Consider the following 19,698-nt stretch of genomic DNA (forward strand, 5'->3'; position numbering starts at 1 on the left):
TAAATATTGTCTGTTAGTCTCAGACTAGAATATAACTGGCATCTTGTATTTTTTTAGACATTTTTCAAGGTCATTCCTACTCTCAACATTGTCAATAATATTTTTACAGGCCGATATCTCAATTTCCAATTATATAATACCATAGCATATCAATTCAGTATCTTCACTTAGGAATGTCCGATTTTATTGGGGAAAATGGCGTTGTGGAGCAAAATATCTCTATATTTAAAACACTTAAAATATCTCTATATTTAAAACACACAAAATTGATAACCTGCCCAAAAGTGTCTCTTTTTGATATAAAACGTCACATATAGATACAGGTAAAAATGAGGAGCAAATGCATAGGCAAACTCATGTTGCTGATTAGCTCAATAAGTCATAATAGTCATCTTCTAACCAATCAGCAGGTAGGTCTCATGGGGCGTATAGTTTTGTTTACTTACTCTCTGTCTAGAGCCAGGCAAACTGTACCCTCCTTCTCAGCTGCGATTACATTGGCTTCTCTTATATCATCACTGCAAAAAAGACAAGTCATAACATAGATAATATATTACTATTAGCTGTATCACTGACCAACAAGAAATGCTTTTAAAAAGAAAAGCAATGTTCTATTATAAATTCTGCATCCTGTGTGATTATAACTTAAATGTCTGTTGATTATAACATTAAAATTATGTTATTTAATTATTTCAAAATTAATATGATTAATAAAGGAGAGTAACTGACTTAAAATATTATTAATAAAGGATAAAATCTTAAATTTATTTCAATTCATTACCTACTTTATTCTACCTTTAAAAAAAAGTATTTATGATGAAACAAATGATCAAGCTTGGAAAGAAAGTGAGAAATGATCTGACCACGAAAGTAATCAATGGAAATATATGTAATGCATGAATGTATGTACGAAATGTATACATCCATCGATCATAACAAAAATATATCATCAAAGCACACATTGCCATAGTTGATAGAATAGGTACACTCCAAACCAACCAACAAGATGCTTATGGCATGCATAAGGCCATTCCATCTGAAATTCCTACACCCCTTGTGGAATACACAACCTTAATCTTCCACACAGGGGGTGTAGATTTCAAATGGAGCCACCCATTCAGGTAACCCCATTTGAAATTCGCACTCCCTGTGTGGAAGATTATATAATCATGTCTTCCATAGGGGGATATGGATTTCAAACAGAATAGCGCATATCAGATTAAGCCCAAAGTATGATGTGATCATCCAAGTATAGTCCCTATTAGGGATATAAGCTTAAAGCCTAAAGGGACATTCAAAGGTATTCTGTATATGAAAAACGTCATCTTCCGATTATGAGTCTAAACCCGTACCGCTAGTCCACGACACAAAGTTACAAAACCCATACTTAACCCATGTGGGCAACAAGCACCTCACTATACCATTTTTCACCCTGATGTAGCAGCTGTTTCACCCACGCATCTGATGCAGCTTCTTTAAGCATTTGTGTGTGTACACCAGTGCTTCAAACAGATGCTAGCGATTTGAGGCTTCACCAATGAAATGCACACTGACGTCACTGCCATATCAGGGTGAAAAATGGCATAGTGGGACAATACTTGGACAAAATTGATCATATTCATGCAATAATCGTACCATTTTATATCGACAAATTTATCCCATTTTTACACCAACTTATTTTCCCACTTCATATCTTGCTTTGGGATACACTGCATTTAATCACTCTTACAATTACAGAGAAAACTTGGGTCTTTTTGGTATAGCTTTTATTAGTTCTGTAAAAAAGACATATACAAAAAATTAGTGGGATACAAAGTCATTGACGAGGGGCACAGCAGAAGCAGCAAGCACTTTGCATCATCAAATTAGTCCTTGGTTAAAAGATGCATTCATTTGTTAAAGTTATACAATTACTTAATATTAGAGGGGGTTTAAGTTGACAAACTTCTTATTATAAAGCACACATCAATTGTCCTCACCCTATAAGAACCAGCATATAGTTTTTGCATGAAATTTCCCTTTCGACAAACACAGGTGCTTTCAATTCTCAGCTCATATAGGGTAATAAGCTTTGTTTGAGGCCTTCTCTGTTTTGTCATTGCGTATCATATTTCATTACAGCATATTTAAGTTTGTCTCAAGAGCAACATGCACGTAAACCATCAAACTCTATACTGGTCGTTATAAACAGTTGAATGCATCCAATATGAGCATGCAAAGTCTTGCATAAGACCTACCAGCCTTTCAAAGGGACATTTTAAGATATTTCAAATTTCAGGAACTTTTATGATGAAGATTGTCAAAACTTGACTTCATCGTGTGTGCACAACTTTGTTCTGCTTTTAAGGATGACATTAGATCCCAAAATGTCCCTTTAATATAAAACACTGAATTCCATTACATGACATGACAAAAGCATATTAGGCTATTCCAGTTGAAATCCATACCCCCTATGGAAGACATGATCTTAATCATCCACACAGGGGTGTAGATTTCAAACAGTCACCCATTCAGGTAACCTTATTTGATATTTACACTCCCTGTGTGGAAGATTAAGATCATGTCTTCCATAGGGGGTGTATGGATTTCAACTTGGAAGAGCCCTTTTTAAGGGTGGTAGGTCTGAATGGTATAGCACAAATAGACTCATGTTGCCACCATGGTAAATATGCTGCAACAAACAAGTCAAACAGTGCTGAAAAATAACATATTGATCAAATCTTTAGATGAAAACTTTTAATTACTTTTTATTTATAGAATGATTTCTGATTCTTATTTAGTACTTAAGGATGACTTCAAAACACAACCACCAGTTGACCGCTGGTACGTACACCCTGTCAAAACCAGCTACTGGGCCTAGATTCTGTTGAATAGAATGGGCTATTCCATTTAAAATCCACACCACCCCTGTTGCAAATTTAGCTTAAGTCTTCTCCAGAGGGAGTATGAGTTTTGAATAGAATACACAATTGGGTAACTTCCATAGGTAAAGCCATAATACAGGAGGAGTATGAGTTTCAAAATGATTAACCCTGACCAATTACATTTGAAATTCATACTCCCCCTGTGGAAGATATTTCCAAAATATTCCACAGGGGTAGTGTGGACTTCAACTGGAATAGCCCAATACAACCACCAGTCCTGACAGTGCACTGGGGGTCCACTGGCATTTAGGTTTTAAAGCCATCTCTACTTATTTAAACTTAACCACTTTAAAAGGCTTAATAGTACAAACTTAAAATTTGTGATAAAAAGGTCAAACAGAAATCAAACCAGAAAGAAGAAAAAATTGGTTAGATAAAATTAAATATTAGACACATGCTATGAGTACAGTCAGATTAAGCCATACAACCAGATATGTAATATATTATCACCAAATAACTCCATCTACTTTTAAATACTGTAAAAACTCGATAGTTAGCATATGTGCTTACTACCGGTATCAAGCGCTTTGAAAACGTGAAAACATGAAGAGCCCCATCCACAAAAGTGTAAAGTGTAAGTGAGCAAATCATCAATACACATAGTTATATACGATTAAGTAAACCTGCAAATTTGTGTCTCGCCCCCCATTAGCTCAGTTGGTAAAGCGCCGGTCTATGTTACAATTTCATGTTTTCAAAAGCGCTCGATAGTAAGCACATATGCCAACTATCGGGTTTTTACGGTAAGTAACAATGAAAAATATTTTGTGGTCAACAAGCAATAGAGAATAGGACATACAGTGAGGAGCGTTAAATGTTCATGTCCCAACACAGCAAAACGTTACCATGGTGATAGACAACATACTTGTTGAAGATCCGTGATCGAGTAGCTCTGATTGGTTGGTTGGTTGGGTGTGGAGGGTGGAATAAAAGTATAGCATGGTAATATAAAAAACAAACGAAAATGTGTCTATGAATACATAGCTATCTAGTTCAGATGAATTATAAAATGGATTTTAGTTGGGAATCCATGTCGATTGAAACATAGCTATGACTAAGACGTTGGTATAACAAAAATAGACAAAAGAGTGGTAAAACACATTATTCATATGTGTCCTGATGGAGCAAATGTCACCAAATTTTGTTTAAGTTATGAGCCAATTTACAATCTAAGCATGAAAACTGGCCTAGAAAAAAACACCACTGAAAACCATGTTTTTTTACCATTTTCTGTGAATTTGATTCAGAAATAGGCTGAAAAACACTGAAAACAATAACAAAAAATGCTGAAATCAGCTAAAATGCTGAAAATATTCATGCCTGAAAATCATTAAAATCCTCACATTTTATATAGTTTGAATACCCAATGCTTTCAATATTTTAAGGGGGTACTACACCCCTGCCAAATTTTGTGCCTATTTTTGCATTTTTCTCAAAAATTATAGCGCATTGGTGACAAGTAAGATATGTATATTATAGGGGCAATGACTACAACTATTGCACTGGAAATTTTATTTCAGCACAGACCACAGTTGTGGAGTTACAGTCAAAAATGAGGGAAAACCAATATTTGATCAATAAATCAATAACTACTTGCCTTGAGTTGCTGAATTTTCAGTGCAGTAGTTGTAGTCTTTGCCCTATAATATACATATCTTACCTGTCACCAATGCGCTATAATTTTGAGAAAAATGCAAAAATAGGCACAAATTGGCCAGGGTGTAGTACCCCTTAATACATCCAAAGTACACAAACATCCAAAGTACACAAACATCCACAGTAACTGTTTTACTTGCACCAGAACTATAACATTTTCAATAACAGTCCTGATGAACATGTTCAGCAAAGTTTCCAGTCATCAGTCATAACAAAAATCCAGCATGCACTTGGATTGCATTTACCAGTGGCAAAGCATCATAGAGGCATACCCCTCCCCAAATTGAAGTAAAAAGTTTGAAAAATTCCATTGAAAATTGCCAGAATTTGGCCAGTGTCCCCCAATCAAACTTGGTATCTCCCTAATTAAATGCATCACACTACACCACTGGCATTTACATCAAATTTAAGCTGTTTTTTGTTGTTGTTGTTCTGTATCACAGGATGCAAAAATTGTCCTATTTTAATTTGCTCCATCGGGTCACATTATTTGAAACTCATCCAGAAATATCTTAACGTTAGATATGCAGTAGATAGCAACACTTCTGCTCAGTCTCTCTAAGCAGATATCATAATTGGCTATTCCAGTTGAAATCCTTACACCCCTTATGGAAAACATAATCTTATTCCCCCACACAGGGGGTGTAGATTTCAAATGTCCATGCAGGTAACCCGATTTGAAATTCACACCCTGTGTGGATGATGAAGGTCATGTCTTCAATATGGAGTGTATGGACTTCAAATAAAATAGCCCAATGTGCTATTAGATTGGATGTATAATAAAAATGGGCTATTCCATTTTAAATCCACACCCCACTGGAAGATGGTTATATTACTTCATTCCACAAGGAGTGAATGGTAAATGGAACAGCCCAAATTGGAGTACAAAGCTTCAGATTCAAATGCATGTCTCTAAATGCTACTTCATTTTTTTTCACATTTGTGACACCTTGACAAAGGTGGGGGAGGGGGCACTCTAATAAGAAAATCGTACCTGTTGGTACCAGAACCCGAAACTAGGGGCTACTGTGACAGATCTCTTATAAAAATGTGTGGAAATAAGGGAATTCAGTGTGGGAGGGATGGGTGAGGCCACTTAGCGTGGGAGGATATCAAATGGGAGGGGGGATTTAGTGCAGAGGGATATAAAATTGGGGACAATTCAGTTACAGGAATCAAGAGACTTCTCATTGTAATAGTGTTAAAACACAGCATGCAAAACCATTTTAAACATGTGTTTCCAACACTCATAGAAATGACCCTCTTGCATTGTTATTTACAATTTATTGAAACAAGTGAGAAAAAATTTACAAAACATTATCTTGTTGATATTACTTGCCTTGTCAAGTAATGATGACTTAAATATAAAAATAGTTCATGAAATTTCCAAAAAAGACAAACTGGGTTTTAGCGAAGCCTTTATTTTTTTTACGAGTTCATTATCATTTTAGATGCCTATCTTCCAAGAATAATTAACATGATTAATATCAATATGCATGGAAACATGAGTAAACATTGAAATCACCTTTTATCTAGTTTATAAATACAAGTTACACAAGTTGAACCAAATAATATAACAAGCAAATATATGGGTTCTTCTGTACCATCATGAATTTAGTACATCAAATATGTTTCTATAGAGTAAACAAACTACAATTTTCAGAGTCCGACTTAATTATCCTAACGACCAAACTGAACACAAGCTATTCATCATGGAATTCATCATGAAATTCATCATGAATTTAGTACATCAAATATGTTTCTATAGAGTAAACAAACTACATTTTTAGAGTCAGACTTAATTATCCTAATGGGCAAACTAAACAAGAGCTACGCTTTCCGCTGAGAACACAAATTCAAAATTCTAGTCCCAATGCTCTAAAAATGTAGAACAGGTATTAGAATACATATATTGTGAACAAATGAAACCCATCTCTAAACAAAATACTAGATCCATTACGACAAGACCTATATTTCTTAATGTAATTTGTCTCTTCCTATGAACTTTATCCCATTTTCCATTATTGCAAATGTGGCAACATTTGTTTTCATGTACGATTCCCTTTGCGGTGCGGTAATTTGTTTAGATGTAATTGCATCGAGACCATATGGGAGTCTTTTGTATATGTAGAGACAAAAATCATCAATACCAGCATGGTTTCTATCAAACATATGGTATAGCATAACATAATATTAAGTATGGTAGGAAGCTATAGGTTTAACAAAAGGAACACTCGGATTTATACAACAGATTTGTACAACTTTTGATAATTTTCTCCATACAGTTGCACAAAAACTAGTCAAAAACCCTCAAAATAGTGAAAAGGGTGGGTTTTTTTGGCAAGGAACTTTACTCTAAGGTTCTAAAAAGGTTCTAAAGTTGTACTATCAGGAGAACCCTTCGAGGTTCCAGAACCATTTTCAGTTCTTTAGAGAACCTGCAAGGGTTCTCCAAATTTAAAGAACCTTTTTTAGAGGTTCAAGAGGGAGGATTCTCCTGAGAAGACAAAAAGGTTCTATCTAGAACCTTTATTTCTTAGAGTGTTGTGTTTCACATTCAGGATCAAACAAAGTATCAGGTAAACAGTATTTTCTTGCATCCCACTCCTCCCCCATCCCTGATTAAATCTCTTAAACTATTTCATCGCATCTAGTGGGTCTTTCAGCGTAGGTCTGCTAAACTGTCTCTGGTAATCCTATACCTTCTAATCAGTGATAAAACAAGACTTAACACTGGCCTCTAAAGTTAAGCCCATTATCTGTGGCAGGTAAGCTAATCTTCAAAACTGTTCTATATTTTAACAAATGAGAACATCCGTGGCTAGGAGCGTGTGCCCAGACATAAGAATAAATTCCAGTACGTTTTTAAATTTTGCATTATATTTCATAAACTGTGATCATTAGCAACCGCTGATTACATCTCCTTGCAGTTTAAAGCAATAATGTGTGATTTGCTCACAAAGATGCCTTCGATTTGTTTTTTAATTTCTACTTTTTGCACAATTGCAATACCTAATGTTGTACTCCCTGTACTGAAATACCCTGTGAAAGACTATAAGCCTGAAGTACTTTAATTACAGTAAAATTTATGAGTTTTTGATTAAAACCCAGGATCTTCGGTTTTATTGGTCACTTCCCCCACAGTTAAAGTCATATTATAACACTTGCTGAGAAGAACGCCCTCAAAAAAAATTTAAATTCAGGTTTTTACACGATTGTAATGTACTTTAGTAAACAAAGATTCTCTGCAAAAATCAAGACTTTAGGTGCTGTAGTTTTGTCAAAATCCGTGATTTTGAATAAACCGCCGGGACCGTTGTTTTATTATTACGATAGAAATATTAGTTGAACGCATATGTGTTGTTCATAACACAGTACTACGTACACGGCGTGCGGGACACACACACACCAGAAAATCGTACTGTATTACAACCGCCGGAGTAACATGCATTGGTGCTAGGATTAAATTCCAATTTTCTTTGCTTTACCTCACTTGTTCGGCTCAAAATTAAAAGGGGACATATCTGACAGTAAAAGCTAACATTTTATGGAAAATAAATACTAATCTATTTTTAAAGAAATGTTATAATATGGCTTTAAGCGGCTTTACCTCATTATTTCAGCTTAAAATGCTCAGAAAACCTCCTAGAGAGTTGTTACTAATATTATATAATAATTTTTGGCAAATAATAACAATAATTAAAATTTGACTGATATCATACATTATGGCTTTAACTAGAATCTAAAGGCAGGGTATAATAATTGAGACAAAATTTTACTTGCCTTATCACCATGATCACTGCTTATTGTTTAATTTTTCATCATTTATCTCTTTTCTCTTTTGCCCTCCTAGTCCTAGCTTATATGAAATAATACCACTCAAATAAAAGTTCAATAGATTAGATGATAATTTCAAGATTGCCTAGTATTTTTACCTGGATGAAAGATAGCATCAACAAACATATCTCCTTATTCTTACAACCCTCGTCTTTAAAACCTTTTGCCATTTCTAATCTCCTTGTCTGTGTGCAACAATTTTTATGCTCTTAACTCATTGTAATGAGGATGCTTTACGTGACAAACATGTCATCGACCAAAATATGATACTGAAAATTGAAACATTTATTTCCTAAAAGTTCACTTAGAACCAGGCTTTCTGAGCAGGTGTTTCCCCCTTCTTTCCCTTGAATTCAGAATCAAATTATGGTACACAGTAAGGACATTGACTGGTAGGTACACTCTAAAAACAAGTGGTAATCGTTTCTTAACACATCAACATGTTTATTTTCACTGATATCAAAATTAATCAAAGTTAATAAAAGTGTTAAAAACCCTCTAAAAACGTGTTATAGTGTAAAGTATCAAAATAAATGTGTTGAAGTTGCAAAATGTGACTATATCCTTCTAAACTGAGCTCAAAAAGAAACTTATAATTTTTCACAAGGTCATATCTTGAAATCCTATCTATCAAATTCTATCAAAATTACACACAGGTTTACTTCAATACTCTACTCTTAACACATGTCAGTATTAACCACGCAGTTATTCAACTGACACAACAGCAAAATGCACCGACATGGAACAGTTTCCTGGAACACATTCACATCCCAGCCCTGTTTCATGAAAAAAGTGTATGAAAAGCAGAAAGCAGTACCGTTTTATCATCTGTGCAAGGATCTTGTGTGCATTCTCACAGATTTTGCCAAATGTTGGGCTGTGAAAGTGGAGGAAGTCCAGGAAGCTGTCACATGACAGTGCATTTTGCTGTTGTGTCAGTTGGACAACTGCTTGGTTACTGACATGTGTTTTGAGTAGAGTATTAAATTAATCCTGTGTGTAATTTTGGTTCATTTTGATTGACAGTATTTTAAGATATGACCTTGTGATTCACGCATTGTAAAAAAAAATATAAGTTTCTTTTTGAGCTCAGTTTATAAATTAACATTTTTGAGTAATTTTTTGTACTTCATTTTAATCTTTTTACTTTTATGCTACTTACACTGGAGTACAATAAGTGCAAAAATAAATCAAGTGTGAACATTTCTACTTAAACAGTGAGTTTTTATAAAAGTATTTCACATTTTTGCTTACTTTTTTTCTTCATTTTCATTCTAGTGTATTTTAAGAAGAGCAATAATTCATATCTGTATTTCTTTATTTATTCATCTATTGTTTTACAATTTTATTGATGAATTGTATTACAAAGTATACTTATTTTGATGTTTGTTTTTTTTAATGTTTGCATTTGGTTTTAATTTGTAAAACATCATGCAATTCAGCCTTTGGCTACAATGTGGTGTTGTGAATTTTAATAAAGAAAGAATAACTTTAACCAAAACAAATAAATGCAGACAGCATCCTAGATTGCGTAAGGTATCATCAATGCATTTCTCTGATCCCTGTGATATCTAGGCATCTCATATGGATGCAGACCTCCTTGAGGTCAAGCTAACTTCTTGTAGGCCACTTGAATCTATAAGTGCTCATCGTGCCAGCAGTCACAAGAGTCTTGACATATCAACTGCTCAGTGCCAGAAGTGGGTAAGTGCAATAGCTGCCATGTGTTGATGAGTGCAATATACTGTGTGTAAATTGCCAAATGTTCACAGGGCAGCTATTGTACTTACCCACTTCTGGCACTTCTGCTCGGTGCCAGAAATGGGCAAGTGCAATAGCTGCCATGTGTAGATGAGTACAATATATTGTGTGTAAATTGCCAAATGTTCACAGGGCAGCTATTGCACTTACCCACTTCTGGCACTGAGCAGTCGAATTATGGACAGGAGATGATGTACATGCCAGGTACGTGTATTGTCTGATGGATTGTTTTCAGACCAGGGCCCATTTCAGGGCTATGTTACACATTGCTCATCCCAGATGGGGGAAGGCAGCACTCAAGAAATACACTCTACACATGCTTGACCAAAATAACTAGTGAAAAGGGGTGTGTGTTGTTGTTTTTTGTGACCAGGCAAATAGCTTGCACTACATTTTATGGGGTGCAAATGGTTTACGTAATTTTTTGATTATGCTCAAATTGCAGTTTTTTAATGTTTGTAAATTGAGGGGGGAAATCTTTTTCTTGTTTAAGGTTGGTCTTAACCATGGAATTAAGGAAACTTTTGGGTACCATAACTGCCAAATTATTGGTCTAAAGTATACATAAAGAATGGCAAACACTTGATGAATTTTTACTCAATTTATTTGGACAACATAATAAAAATATTCTTTTGAAAATATATGTTTTATTACTTTTCAAAAACTAAATATAAACATCTAAGAAGTATTTTTTTTTGACCAACTTTAAAAAGTTTTTACCAAAAATTGTTGATTAATGCTCATTTTTGTAAAAAACATAAAAAAGGCTGATTTCAACCAAAATGTCAACCAATTTGCTGTTTAGGTATGCAGGTGTTCACTATGATTCTTAAAAATACATAAATTGTAGATTCTGACTTTTTTCATTTTGAATGCTTGAATACTTTTGTTCAAAAAGGGGAGGAGAAAACCGATATCTTTGTCTTTTTATCTTTTGTCTTTTTGTCTTCTATTACAACACATGAATAATATCATGAAGGAAGAAAAATGGCACCTATTACTTGTGAGTGGATTTAAGTAAACGAGATCGAATACACACACTTGAATCATTATGTAACTCCCCTTGTCCTTCCATAATACACCTTCAAATGTACAACTGCTGGAATGACATTTGTAATGACAATGCACTGTCAGGTAGTCTTCAGTTAGCTCTCTGGGAATTCAACTCCCTAACACAAACTATAGGTGCGTCCACATGGAGGGCTTTTTAACATGGTTCTCTAGCAAAAACTTGCCGAAAATCTGCTGTGTGAACACTCTCAAGAATTCCAATCCCTAAGTTTGCCCAAAATTTTCTAAGGGGTTTCACGATTTCCCTGAGTGATACTTGAGTGATGCTCGTGAACGATAGATTTTGCGATTCACCTTTTCGGTAAATCCCATAAGCCTTTGCGAGTACACCTGAGAATTTGTCATTTGACGTCAAATGACAAGGTCTCAGGTGTACTCGCAAAGGGTTATGGGATTTACCGAAAAGGTGAATTCCTGAGTGCTGAGCGTAACCCATGACCTTGGTTTAATTATGGTGCAATACTAGATAGGTATAAACTTCTGGTTGTAATTCCAAAGATGACGGATTCCAGGCTTCAATAGAGTCGTGTGAACACACACTCTGGGACTGATTACGGAATCGCAATACTCAAGCACGCCGATCCTCGAGAATGCTATGACCATCTGAACACGACTACTATGTGGTTTTTAACAACATACAAAACCTTTCTAGAAGAATAATTATCCATGGTGTAGGCACTGCACTATCCCATACTAATGTGCAATCACAGATCCTGGAGAGAAGGATCTGTGGTGCAATTGAGATGGATTACATGAAAATCGACCGACTTAGACTCAAACTTTTCCTTAAATTTGCATCCATGTATGAATGCATCTATGTAATCTAATGCTAACCTATTATATCTACTATATAGGAACAAACACCCAAAGAATAGCACAGTGAATGTTTATAGGGCAAACAAATTCGTACTTTTGTCTATTTGAAATAGTCAAGCACTCAGCAGCCAAACCTGTTTAGAATTCAAATCACATCGTTGGGCAGGAAAAAACTTCTTAATGTACTTGTGGCCCTTGAACAAATTTGAGTAGAAGTTTAATTTTGCTTTCTATGTTTTTAAAAATGTAACAATGCATAACCTTATTTCCACACAATGCAACATGTGGTTTTTATGTACAGACACTGCCAGATGTTGCAATAATATTATCATGCAATTCTGAAATTGTGATAATAATTAACTGTTGCAGTCATGGGATTAATGAACTACAAAATTGAAAATTTGAAATTGACAATAACAAAATTCCACTGAGAAAAACTAATTTAGTACATATGTTGGTAATTCATTCTAATATTGATTGCTTATATACCAAAGCTTTGTCATTTACTTTGTCATTTACTGCTACAAATGAATATAAATCATAATATAGTTTTTTGAACCCATTGATTTTACCATATTTAAACAAAGTTTTGAATTTAATTGAATTCATATTATATTGCCTGTGCTTACAGTCTTTGTTTCCAAAAGGCTTAAATAAAATTGTAGACATTGACAACATTTACCACTTCATTTACAGGATACTAAATATATACACATTTCTAAAACAATAGTTAGGCCTATATGCTTGTCAGTGTAAATTAAATGGTATCCTTTCAGGGCACTCTCAACTGACACAGAATAAATATTAATGATAACATAGCAAATCAATTTCTTTTGTATGGTAAAGCAAATCTTTTCTTGTAATGTATTCATCAAGCAAACTTAGTCCAATGCAGTTGATTTTTGATTTATTTTTTAAGATAAGGTGTTGTCAAATAAAGACAACAACAATTTATGCAACTATTTTATTTCAATTCTTATGTATCTTAAGGGGGTACTACACCCCTGCCCAATTTTGTGCCAATTTTTGCATTTTTCTAAAAAATTATAGCGCATTGGTGACAAGTAAGATATGTACATTATAGGGGCAAGGACTACAACTACTGCACTGGAAATTTTATTTTAGCACAGACAACAGTTGTGGAGTTACAGTCAAAAATGAGGGAAAACCAATATTTGATCAATAAATCAATAACCACTTGCCTTGAGTCGCTGAATTTTCAGTGCAGTAGTTGTAGTCCTTGCCCCTATAATATACATATCTTACTTGTCACCAATGCGCTATAATTTTTGAGAAAAATGCACAAATATGCACAAAATTGGCCAGGGGTGTAGTACCCCCTTAACAGCAAGTAATTATCAAGATTCAATGCATATTTTGAGTTTATGACCTACAGGGTGTCTCATAAAAGCAGGTTCCAATGAATGTGGCGATATCTTAAAATGTGTTTCCAACCAACATTCTGTACTATGACATTCTGCCATATCTTTTAGCTATAATTTACAGAAAACTAGAGCTCATTTGATAAAACTGTTTTGAAAACATGATTTCAGAAATAAAACAAAATGGTTGTCTACCCCCACTTACCACCCTCTGTATAAAGATTTATTAGTCCCTAAGCAATAAAACATTTCTGCCCCTCCCCCTTAATATTCACGGCAGGTTTAAATATTGATAGAGTAGGTCCATCAGCTGTAAGTTTTCTCTTCTTGATATCATCATTTGATGCTCTGTGCACTGAGCAATACCCTTCAACATAAAAAGTACAAGTTTTGAGATATCTCAAGAACCACTAAACCAATACCAGGCTTGTTTGATTTCAAATAAACTGAGCTCAAAAAGAAACTTATAATTTTTCACAAGGCCATATCTTGAAATCCTGTCCATCAAATTGAACCAAAATTACACACAGATTTACTTCAATGCTCTACTCTTGTACATGTCAGTAACCAAGCAGTTATCCAACTGACACAACAGCAAAATGCACTGACATGGGACAGCTTCCTGACCACATTCACAGCCCAGCCCTGTTTCATGAAAAAAGTGTATGAAAAGCAGAAAGCAGCACCGCTTTTATCATCTGTGCAAGGATCTTGTGTGCATTCTCACAGATTTTTTGCCCTGGGTGCCAAATGTTGGGCTGTGAAAGTGAAGGAAGTCCAGGAAGCTGTCCTATGACAGTGCATTTTGCTGTTGTGTCAGTTGGACAACTGCTTGGTTACTGACATGTGTTTTGAGTAGAGTATTAAGGTAATCCTGTGTGTAATTTTGGTTCATTTTGATTGACAATATTTTAAGATATGACCTTGTGATTCACAAGTTGTAAAAAATTATAAGTTTCTTTTTTGACCTCAGTTTATATTCATGAAAATGTCCAATTCTGAAATTATTGAATTATTTAAGAATATTTGAGGCTTGTCATCTGCACTCGACATCCGCATGGAGAGAGTTAATGTCAAGTTGTTATCTTACATGCACACAACCTTAGTCAACCCAACACCGATTTCCTACTCTTAGATCGTTTTCACAAACTCTTACTTAGTGAATGTCATGACAGTGCTCTTCTTAATATCAACACACCTGTTACGAGATCACAGTTTCCAAGAATGCGCTGTTCCAATTGAAATCCTTACACCCCCTATGGAAAACATGACCTTAATCTCCCACACAGGGAGTGTGAATTTTAAATTTGGTTACCTGAATAGGTGACTTCATTTGAAATCTATATACCCCCCCCCCCTTGTGGGAGATTAAGGTCATGTCTCCCATAGGGGGTGTATGGATTTCAACTGGAATAGCAGAGTGTCATTAGAGTGAATAGAATACATTAGGACCCATACATATTAGGGAAAAGAACAAAAGGGTTTTAATGAAAAAAATGTAGATTCGTTCATGAGGGAGAGGGTTTAATTATTAATTATATTTAAAAAAACAGATGGGGTGAAATTTGTTACACTTATATGTGACCGTCCACTACAAAAATGGGCTGTAATGTTGGCATTTTCAGTTTTTTGAGATGTTGAGCAGGCAAATTCTCCTCAAAATAAGTATTACACGTCCCTACTGCTCGATTGAAAGGGAGTAAATATATAAGTACATTGGGAAATTCTTTGTTTTTGAAGATGTTCAATGGAATGCATCTCAGAACTTGCTCTACCAACATTAAGGACCCCCTTTGTGGTGGACGGTCACATATATATGTTATAAAAATGGACCTGAAAAATAAACTACAATCCTATTTATTTAGGAAATGATACAAACCATTATGGATACATATTAGAATTAAATGAAAAATATTATTATTCATCATACAGTTATCAGTCCACAGGTTTGACTAAGCACTGGAGGAAAACTTGATCCAGTTATTTACTGAAGCTGGATAAAATTTTGCATTTTAATTGAACAGCAAAGGACATATTGAATTAGTATGCATTGCTAGCTATTCAATAAAAGCAAAAGTAATTAAAATATACAACTTTAACCATCTTTGAAAAACAACCTTATAAGTAACTATTTAAAAAAAAATTTTAGTAGCGACATTTCTCCTATTTCCAACCTTGAATAACAAGTAATTTAGGGTTATCTATAACTTTCTTTTTTGGGAAATCGTGATTTGTTTGCATTTTTTGGAAAAATCGAGGTGCATTGTTTGGTTACTAAAATCGTGTTTTCCTCCTGTGCTTAGGTTTGACATTATCATTATTATCATTCACACATAACCTTATCATTTCATTCTTACAATTGAGGCCTGTTCTCACAAAAAATGAAAGTTTGAACTTAAAATTTGAACAGGTCAGAAAACAACAGAAAATAAAATAATTCTTCATTGAAATATTGACTTTTGAAGACCAAGTGAAGGAGTATCACAGACAAGTTATAATCATTTTAAAGCTTATGATCCATTCCAGAGAATCTGAATCTGGACATAGCTCAAAATAAAAATATGCAACTTTCCTCCTTTGTGGGAACAGGTCTCATCTGTTAAAATATTCTTAAGTTTGTCTATTCGGTAACAACAGTCAACAACTCATCAGTGCTACTCCCTAAATGTAAAAGAGTGAATTTCCACTCTTTCAAGGAGTTAAATGAAGGACAACCCATTTTTGAGTGGAAAACACTCTAAAATGAGAGAAAGTACAATTTCTTTGGGCAATATTTACTCTTTTGAGAGTATATAGACTACTTTTTTCAATCCTTTTAGAGTGAAAATTTTCCACTCAAAATGGTGTTGTCCTCCATTTCACTCTTTTTTTCCACTCTTTCCACTCGGTGGACATTTAGAGAGTAGCTTTTTACGAAAAACACTGATTATACCACATTTCTTTCAAATACATTTACCCAAAAGTGTTTAATCACAGTGAATGCTTTTGAGCTATTCCAGTTGAAATACATACCCCCTATGTGGAAAATATAGCATGTCATCCATAGGGGGTGTATGGATATCAACCGGAATAGCCCATTTGAGATACAGACCATTTTGGCTCTTACAATGACTATTACTTACCCCTCTAATGCAGCTTGCCCAAAGTAGTCTCCCTTGGTGAGTGTTTTGGTATGTTTAACTGTTGAACCTGAGGAATCTTGTCTTTGTGTTACATGACACTAGATAGAGAAACAATAGAAAGAAACAATAGAAAAAAACAAAAGGATATTGAATAGTTAATTATACGGCTTTAAATTAACACCAAAAACAAGAAAACTGCTTAAATACTGACATGGTCATTGAGAGCTGGTTATGCAAAGCTCCCTTGAAGATAACAATTCAGTTTAAACATACAATGCATTACAGTCATCATGTGCAAGATAACTGTTTGTAAAAAACAAAAAACATGTTTATACACCTAAATATACTGCACATAAAAAGTATCCACACACTTAAAACAAAAGCAATATCTTACAGACACTAAGCCTAACTTACCATTAATAAAGTAATCAATAGATAGAGAATTTCGCTCTGCATTGATACCTCATTTTGGTTTAAAATGTGATTTTATTCCCCTAAGTTATACCAATTTGAATGAAAAAAGAGAGCTGTTATCATGGTTATAGCAGAAATTTCGTGGTGCCTAAGTGGAAATTGCTACAATCACCTGTGCATCAATTGCTGGCTTTGCGTGTACCACCATTAGTGATGTTAGAAATATGATAGGGATCGTGCAGCATTTAGCAGCAGGATAAAGGGGCAGCATTATGATAAAGACCTTTCTCTATAAATTGTGGGAAATAGGTTAATGCACTATGTATGTAGTATTGAAGCTTAAAACTCCCAAACCACTAAGATAGAATATATGATGTTGTTGACAACTACCTGCATGATCAAATTAAATATCATTATTAGTAGACATAATTGATATATCAATTTTGTTTGGAGTCTAGTTTACCAAGATTGGACATTTTAAAATCATAAGGGAAGACAGCCAAAATAGTTCACTGAGCTCAGCCAAGCTTTGCTGCCTTCTGTACCCCGGGCTTCTATAACACATTCTAGTGAAAGCAGGGGCTATTTTAACGTGCCTCACTGTCACGTTCGTGCAATGAGATAAAAGTGTTGATGAAGTAGAGTGCGTTTCAAAAATAAAAAAATTGACATTTTTACCTGCATGTGACCGTAAGAAAGGCTCTACCATTGTCTACTATTAAAGCATATCTACACGGATTGTTAAGTGTCACTGTACGAATATTTTATCTCGACACGTACGGTACGTGACAGTGAGGCACGTTAAAATAGCCCCTGAGTGAAAGGGTATACAGCTTTCGACAACGCCCAAACTCATAAAAGCATGTAGAAAACTCTGTTAGGCTTCGCTGAATTTTACACACAGCGCTCCGATACCACCATTAACCAAAAATTGATCTAGCGAAAGCGAACCTTCAGTGAAGGCAGCAAAACTTGGCTGAGCTCAACAAACCATTTTGGCTGTACTCCCTAACAAACTTCGACACATTCTTTGTGTGCTGAGAGGGGGAAGTGGATACTAGTGAGGCGATATGTTACAAACAAACACTAAATGCTAGTATTTCTTGTTTTTGTCGCCAATAATTTGTGGACCAATCGCAACAGAAACAATTTAAACCATAATTTATGACGGAATGATTGGAAGATCTAGGTTTGGAAATTGTGAGATAAAACTCTTTGCAAATTAGGCTGCCTTCTTGATTCAAAACTAAAATATTCATTACAATGTTGAGCCACTGAAATGGATGAATTGAGCTGTAAGAATTGGAATTTTCAATCTCTCAAAATGTGAGTTGAGTTCAAGAAGGTCGCAAGTAGACAGTAACAACAAAGCTCTTGTGAGTATCTTGGTTCATCTGACAACTGGAGTCTCTCCTTACATGCTTCATGAATACTGATATACTGCGTAAGCTGAAATTGTCGCGGTGGACTTTCTTTCGCGAGTTTTGCGGGTTTGACATAGGCCTGCCAATTCAATACCCTACAAATTGACATGATAGTGAAGCTTCTATAAGCTTATTTACTAAGATATCAACAACTGCAAAATCATCACCCCGTGAACTGTTAGTGAACCTTAAAACAATGAAAATATTTGTAAGTGAAGAAATTGCCTTATAGAGTACTGTGAAGAAAATTATTTGCCTACTTTCTCTTCTTTTATAAGGTTCAACAAATCAACAACACTTTGAGTGAAAAAACTTTGTTACGATCAAAATTTTTAAGCGATATACTGTACACCATATATAAATTTATATTAGGCAATGAAAATAAAACCCTGTTTTACAGGCCTGACCCACCCAGATTTTGCTTTGGGAGAATTTTATTTTTATTTTTTATGCTAAAATCATGTAAAATCAGCCATTTTTTGGCCAAAATGTGTCGATTTTGACTAAAAATTTGTGAAATTATTTCAAATTATTTTTGCATAAAATCATCTAATTTTTGCCTGATTTTTCAAGTTTTCAGTGATATTATAGGTAACGTAGGTAATGGGGATACGCATCCTGCAGTGGGAGCTGGTAGCCTAATGGATAAGGCGTCCGTCTAGAGATCGGAAGGTCGTGGGATCGATTCCCATGCCGGCATATTCCCTTGCTTTTTTTCAAGTTGGGTTGTGTGCCAGTCGGGAATTGTGTTTATTTGTTGTCTTGTTTAATTGTAACACTTTGGGTTGGCTAAACTGTTAATTCTTTCTTCTTGATATTATAGGGTTATTTTAGCTTCCAGAAAAAATATATAAAAAAATCCCGACCGAAGTCTGTCCTACCGTAAAACGGGATTTTCTTTTTTCGTCACCTTAACTCTATTAAATCTTGTCAACAGTTTCTATTTTTGAGCTGTTGACATCCTGGATTCTTAGCATTTCATTAAGGGATCTAGAATGAGCGTTTATGGCATTTCGACAGTATTTTTTGTGGGTCATGAGAGCACCTCAGACGTATCGAATTGCATTCTGAATACAAAGCATGTCTTTCTGATATCAAATAATTTTCATTTTTTGAAATTCACGATATAATACACATTTTATGACAAATTATTAAAATTTGATATTTTTCAATTTTTTTTTATATCAGTCCTCGAAATAAATTTTATAAATCTAATGATATATTCTTAAAGTGTATGTAGCTGGGAGGAAAAGTCGACGATCAATTGAAAATTTTGACCTTTTATATTGAA

General features: G+C 34.7%; 1 protein-coding gene across 1 annotated transcript in view; it reads right to left on the bottom strand.

Moving 5' to 3' along the window:
- LOC140159110 (cGMP-dependent protein kinase 1-like) overlaps positions 1-19,698 on the bottom strand; it is a 195,901-nt gene that overhangs the window by 18,839 nt on the left and 157,364 nt on the right. Inside the window, exons 7-9 of the mRNA XM_072182462.1 lie at positions 16,570-16,667; positions 3,790-3,816; positions 447-518 (exon numbers count right to left, since the gene is read on the bottom strand). Of these exons, the coding sequence (XP_072038563.1) occupies positions 447-518; positions 3,790-3,816; positions 16,570-16,667 (197 nt within the window). The remainder of the gene's footprint in view (positions 1-446; positions 519-3,789; positions 3,817-16,569; positions 16,668-19,698) is intronic.

The sequence above is a fragment of the Amphiura filiformis genome, chromosome 8 (genome assembly GCF_039555335.1).
Source record: "Amphiura filiformis chromosome 8, Afil_fr2py, whole genome shotgun sequence".
NCBI lineage: Eukaryota > Metazoa > Echinodermata > Ophiuroidea > Amphilepidida > Amphiuridae > Amphiura > Amphiura filiformis.